Source organism: Lipotes vexillifer, unplaced genomic scaffold, assembly GCF_000442215.2.
Source record: "Lipotes vexillifer unplaced genomic scaffold, Lipotes_vexillifer_v1.1 scaffold42, whole genome shotgun sequence".
Classification (NCBI taxonomy): domain Eukaryota; kingdom Metazoa; phylum Chordata; class Mammalia; order Artiodactyla; family Lipotidae; genus Lipotes; species Lipotes vexillifer.
In genome coordinates, this window is record NW_006783436.1 from 2,544,236 (window position 1) to 2,551,330 (window position 7,095).

At 42.3% G+C, this 7,095-nt stretch overlaps 1 protein-coding gene across 1 annotated transcript in view; it reads right to left on the minus strand.

The window, feature by feature from the left end:
• Nucleotides 1-2,367: 2,367 nt before the first annotated feature.
• Nucleotides 2,368-7,095, minus strand: part of CWH43 (cell wall biogenesis 43 C-terminal homolog) — a 48,017-nt gene continuing 43,289 nt past the window's right edge. Inside the window, 2 exon segments of the mRNA XM_007456092.1 lie at nucleotides 2,368-2,480; nucleotides 2,483-2,526. Of these exon segments, the coding sequence (XP_007456154.1) occupies nucleotides 2,368-2,480; nucleotides 2,483-2,526 (157 nt within the window).

The following is a 7,095-nucleotide window of genomic DNA, read 5'->3' on the forward strand; positions in this document are numbered from 1 at the left end:
CCCACCTCTTAGGAAGTGCCAAATCACTTGTGGACATATTTAAAACCACCACAGTATGACATTGTGTTTTGCAGATGGTGACGTGCTCAACACGTTTTTATTAAATAGATCCCAGGAACCTCCTTAGATTGTGACATAAAACCTTTGGAAATTCTCTTAGAATTTTTATCTCTGCCCCAAGAGATCAAACAACATTCAGGGCCCTTCTAGCTCTAAGATGTAATGTGTGGCCCCCTGAACAACATTCAAACCACTATTCCTCGCAGAGATAATGCTTTTGGGCTGAATTCTCCCCATCACCTACATGCTTGGTTCTAGGGAAGAATTCTCTCTGTGGGACCCCTCTGTGTGCAGAGGTATGTTCCCTGACAGCTGGTCGCCTGACTGACTGGAGACATCAACAGAGCGTGTCCTGTACAGCCAGGGAGTGATGCAAACCCGGAGAAGAGACACGATGCTATCATAGCTCAGGGAAGGATGGCAATGGGCATGCTGCAGCTGCTGAGTCAACAACAGTTATATGTACACATTATTCTTCTAACAATTAGACTTAATCCTGAAACTTTTTTTCCCCTGCTTTGTTCCAAGAGGGATGTAAGGCTGCTTGATTTCTGTAAGTAATCCTTCCAGCTCGTCAAAAAATCCATTTCCTATTTTTAAGCATTAAAAAGGTAAGACATGGGCTTCCCTGGTGGCCCAGTGGTTGAGAGTCTGCCTGCCAATGCAGGGGATACGGGTTCGTGCCCCAGTCCGGGAAGATCCCACATGCCACGGAGAGGCTGGGCCCGTGAGCCATGGCCGCTGAGCCTGCGCGTCCGGAGCCTGTGCTCCGCAACGGGAAAGGCCACAACAGTGAGAGGCCCGCGTACCGAAAAGAAAAAAAAAAAAAAAGTAAGACATTTTTGTTATTTTCTCTCTCATAGTAAAACTTTCTTAGGTTACCCCACATTCTATTTTTTATCAAATATTTAAGAAAAACAGTTTGGAGAAATGCTTGTATTTAGCAATATATGTTACAAAGTGATAGAATTTCCCACTGCATACTAAAAATACTGCTGCTGCTATTGCAGCTACTGGCTCTGGAGGATTTACCATGCCCTATTTTAAGAACTTTGTGTGTCATTCAAACCTCAAAAAAACTTAGGAGTCAGGCACTACTATTTTTCCCATTTTGCAGATGAGATTTGAAGCTTAGAGAGGTTAAGCAACTTGCTCACAGTTGTGCAGCTGTTCACTGGCAAAAAGTGAAGGTCTGAACAGGGCAGCTTTTCCCCAGAGCCCATGTTCTTCATAGCCACGTTGCAGTTACAAAGGGCAAGATCAAATACAGTGACTGAAGCAAATCAAGACTTGGCTATAGTTCTCCTTACGTTTGCTGCCTACACTTTGATACAGTTTTTTCTTGTAAGGAGAGACAAGGAAGAAAAAGAGAATGGATTAATGTCATTTCACCCCCCAAACAAAATGACATCTGAGAAGTTTCTATAGCTACTAGCTGGTAAAAGTAGTAGAAATGTCAAATAATACTAACAAGGTATATGACATGTTCTGGGTCTGGTTTGAGGCAGACATTTCCTCTCATTATCCAGTCATGGGAAGAGAAAAGAGCAACTACTCCAAATCACATGTTTTGCTGCAAATAGATTTCTCAGATAACCTCTATTTAAAACTAAACAACACCCAACATATTTCAGAGGGTAGAGTATCTGTAACGGAAATAAATAATCCACTCTCCATAGTCTCACTTCTTACTGCACATCAGAATAACCTGCAAAGATTATTTTTTAACCCAAAGCCCATGTATCACCGAGAGGTTCTGATGAATTGGTCTGGGGTGGGACCCAGGCAGAGGGAGTTTTTAAAAGCTCTCCAGGTGAGTCTAAGTGCAGCCAGCACTGGAAATCACAGCAACCCAATGATGCTAACAGGCTTCCTTCCCACTTGTTGGCCCTGTCACTGACCAGCCATGTAAACCTGGTGAAGTTATGTTCCTCAGCCTAAGCTTCCTTACCTCTAAAATGGGGATAGCGAGAGGACTGATCCAACGTGGATTAATCGAGACAACACATGACACATCTAGAACAGGGTCTAGGACACAAAAACACTTTAATATTAGCTATTATGATGGTGATGGTGCCATTGATCTTTTTTGCCTGAGGTTGGGACTTCAACACGTTTCTCTATCCCAGAAAGCAGGGATCATAACTTCAACCCAAGTAGGATGTCATAATCTTTACCAGGAGCTCCCTTAACAAGAATAAACCTCTAGAACCGAATCTAATTTGTTGCTCATTGTGAGGTAATATTTAGGTCCCTAGAGGGGATGGACAATCTCATAGCTGTAGTTCGCAACATAAAGGAACTCACTCACCTGGGATTGAAGTGAATTTTCTCGGGAACTTCCCTAGGGTCTGTGACCACTTTCTGGTTGTCTCTATAATTAATGGGATCATCAGGGATCCTAAATTTGGCCATCTGAATTCAGAGTCACTCAGCTCAGCATGGGAGATTCTTGCATAACCCAATCTGTGGCAGAAATAAATGGTTTGTAAAGATATTATTATCATACAGAAATCTGATGAGATCTAGTATTACAGATAACACCTTCATTATTAAGCCAATTTCCCATTTCTAACTCTACTCTGTGTATCACTAGAATTAACTTGATTTATTGCTCTAAATATTTATCAGAATGTTGCTTTTATGATATAAATGAATAAGGAATATGCACATAGGTTTAATTAACTAAACATACTTGGCAAACTTACTCTACTTTATTACACTAATGAATATTCTGTCTGTACAAATTGCCTCTCACACATTTGTTTTGCGTCAATAGCAGGAATACTTCAGAATGACAGGAGCATAGGCCTAAATTCTTTCTTACCTTAAAAAATCCAAATACCTCATGCACATTTTCATTCACATTGAAACATCTAAAATAAAAGATTTTTAATGCCTGAACAATTGCACAAGTTTCATGTCTGAAAAAATTGTACATCTTGTTTTTGCTTACATCTTTTGGTTCTCCAGGAAATTCAAAGCACTTTGTAGATGTTATCTATCTGGATAGTTATCGAGAAGCTCACATGGAAAAATGGGAGAATCATGAGCAGCTAAGAATTCATTTTATTTTATTTATACTTTGCCTCTTAAAAAATGTCAGCTTCAGTCATTCACTTATTTAAAAAACAAATACATAGCCAGTCCCTATTACACGCAGGCATTGTTCAGGTACTGGGGATAAACAGTGAACAAAACGAAGGTCTTGCCCTCATACAGCTTTCATCCTAGTTGGGGAGAACAAATTAAATATGTATATATGTATGGTGATCAGTACCCAAGTACTATGGGGGAACAAGCAGAGTACAGAGGACAGGGCATGCTAGGTGGCAGAGGCTGTTATTTTATAGTGGATGGCAGAGCATAACTCTCTGACAAAGTGACATTTGAGCAAAAAGTTGAATGAAGTGAGACAGCAAACCATACAGGTATTGGAGGAAGGGCGTTCTAGGGAACGGGAACAGCAAATGCAAAGGTCCTGGGGTAGAATGCACTTGGCTTTTCTGAGAACCAACTCCACAATGACCGGAGTGGAGTGTATAGGGGAAACCTGAGTTTGCACGGGGGTGGGGGCAGCAGATGATGCAAAGCCTTCCTGACAGACTTGAGATTTTCTTCTGAGAATAAAATGGTAATCTAAGGAGTTTTGTGCAGAGATGCAGTGGCTACTATGTAGAGAGCAGACTCCAAGGAAAGGGTCAAAGCAGAGAGAACAGCTAGGAGGCCACTGCAACAATTTAGGTAAAAGACGATGGGGGCTTGGGCCACAGTGGCAGTAGGAGGAACACTTAAAACCTGTAACTCCATACAAAATAGAGACAGAAACCCAGAGCTGGAACCAGCGGAGGCAGCAAATCTGCCCACCACAGCAGGTAAGAGAAGAGCTATGATGGCATCAGATGTGGGTCTGAGTTGTCTGACAGGTTAATGCATTTGTCTAAGCTCAGGTCCCGAATCTGTGCAGTTCCCTGTAATTCTATGTCACTGCCTCTAGTAAATCTAGGTTCTTTATTTCCCAAATCTCTAAGATCAAAGTTCTAACCCATTTCATAGACACAGCCTTCAAAAAGTCCTTGACGATAAGGAACCTGACAATCCAAATCTTCTACTAAAACAGGGACTCTCTCGTTGTTGTCCAGTAAATATTTATCAAGTGCCTACTGAGAGCAGGGCATTGAATTAGATGATCTAGGTAAAGTTTACAGAATTGGTTTTGTGGACAGAAACTGAATAACAGTAGTCCTAACTTCATTAATTTTGGTATTTTCAAAATTACCTTCCTGTCTGTTACAGACCAAACATCTGTGTTCCCTCCCCTCAAATTCATATGTTGTAGCCCTAACCCCCCTGCCCCAGTGTAGCCATATTTGGAGACAGAGCCTCTAAGAAAATAACTAAGTTAAATGAGTTCATAAGAGTGGGTCCCTGATCCAATAGGATTAGTGTCCTTAAAGAAGTGATATCACAGAGCACGCATGCTCTTTCCCTCTGCCTCCAGAACCATGAGAAAATTAGTTTCTGTTGTTAAAGCCACCCAGTCTATGGTATTTTGTTATGGCAGCCTAAGCAGACTATTATACCATCTCTGACAGTCATAGTCACTATATGTATGTGTGTGTGTGTGTGTGTGTGTGTGTGTGTGTGTGTATATATATATATATATCTCCAAATATTTCTAAATATACACATATATTTGCCATCCCACTCTCCTAAGGAGAGACAAAGAAGGTCTTGGGCCACAAATGTACAAACAGAGCCCAGTGATTAACTATTATGGGCACTGGTACTATAAATACCCCTGTCCCCTGGCAACTAACAATTTTTACATCTTGAATATATACCTTTTTCAGTCTATATCATAAACTGTCTTCTAGAAATTCTAACAACCCCATTAAAGCAACCACTTTAATATGAATTTAAACAGAAGCAGTGTTTTCAATCTGAGATATCATACACTTTACAAAACTAGCATGCTCCTTCCCACCTTAATGTTTTGGAAACACCAAGATAATAGTCAAGCTATCTGTCCTGCAGCCATATGGGCATGTGCTGGGTCTTTAGAGTTTCTGAATTATTAGTGTAACCAGAACGAGCTTAGCATCTCAGGGGCCTCCCTGGCCACCTCAGTAAGCATATGAACCAATGAAATTATCCAGGAACCAATTTACTAAGTAATATCCAAAGTCCTTCATAAGAGTCCACAAGACCTGCTCCCTTCCCTCGCTGCCCATACACTCCCCACTTACCTCCTTTACCTCCATCTCCATATACACACTCCTGCCCCACAAATATCACTTTTCTTCAAAAACATCAGCTCTCCTGCCTTTGGGCTTTTGCACTAGCTGGTCCCTCTACCTGGAAAGGTCTTCTCCCAGACAGCCACATGGGCCACTCCTTCAAATCTTAGCTCTAATGTCAACTTCTCACTAAGACCTACCCAAGCCCCTATTTACAACTGCAACCCATCTCCACATTCTGGATGTTCCTTATCCTGCTCAAGTTTTCCTCACTATAGTTATCACCTCCTAAAATAAGACACAATGGAATTATTGACTCCATCATTCCAATCATTGTCTATCTTCCCTCAGCCAGTTGAGGGATGCTTCTCTGAATGTTCACTGCTATACCCCTGGTGGCTGACATACATTATGCTCCATCAATACTTGTGGCAAATGGGGTAAAGAACAGTAGAACCTAATGGTTTGCTTTCACCAGACTGTGACTCATAAGTGAACAAGCCATATCTCCAAAGGGAGAGAAGTTGACCCTGTGATTCTGTATCATCTCCGGAAGGCAACCATTTCTTTCATCAATGTAGATCACAGATCTTAGAACAGAAGGTTACCTAAGGGGTGATAAGTTCCACACCAGCTCCCCTCTTCAGGCAGGCACTGCCAAGATGCCTCTGGGTGATGAACTGCTCTGTATGGAGGAGGAAGTAAGGCCCAGAGAGGTCCACCCTAGAAGGCCCCACTGTCCCACAGTTCCCAGCACTGCCCCAAGGAGGGTAGTTAGAGTTCTCAGGTCAAATAGCTCCAAACAGATTCTGTACTAACGGAATTTCAGGATGAGTTTCAGGGATGGTCGCCAGCATGTTGCAGCCACTGAAGAACCCTGTAAGTGGAGGGTCCTGTGAATCCATCACTGTCAACAAGATCTGTCCCTCCTTACCTCTCTCACATCACCTCCCATCTCACTCTACTCCAGCCATGCTGGCCTCCTCACTGTTATCAAAATATACCAAGCATGCCCTCCTAAAACTCTTGCACTTCCTCTTCCCTCTGCCTGGATGCTCTTCTCAGGATGTATGCAGGCAGACTCCCCCTCATTCGGGCTGCTGCCTGAACAGCACCCCATCAGAACAGCGACCCTGCCCACCCTCGGTACTCCCCATCCTTACCTGGCTTTATTCATCCTTCTCATCACATTTATCACCACCTGGCATAGTCTATTCGTTACGTGCTCACTTTCTGTCTCTTTCCACTGGAGTGGAAGCTCCATGAGTCAAGGATTTTATTTTGTTCCTGTTATATCCCCAATGCCTAGAACAATGCCAATCATGTAATAGGTATTTAATAAATACTTGCTGAATAAATGATTGACTGATTAGTCCCTTTTTTGATATTAAACTGCTCTTTGCTTTGTTTAAAGCAACACTGCCTTCAAAACAGATTTACACAGTTACGTGTTTGAATTCTGAGATCTTTCAGCTATAGTATTTTTGAATTTTTACATATATATGGATAATATTCATTTTTTGATATGGGATGATATGGGGTGATATTTTTTAAAAATATAATCTACCTTGAGAGCTCACCACAATATAGTAGTGGCTCCAACAAGGTAGTTACCTTACCCAAGATTACATGATTAGAAGCCGGCAAAGCTGGAATTCAAGCCCATGGTCCATGCTGTTTCCACCACGGCATACGGTCAAAAATAGTGCCGGGCCTCCCTGGTGGCGCAGTGGTTGGGAGTCCGCCTGCCGATGCAGGGGATACGGGTTCGTGCCCCGGTCCGGGAGGATCCCAC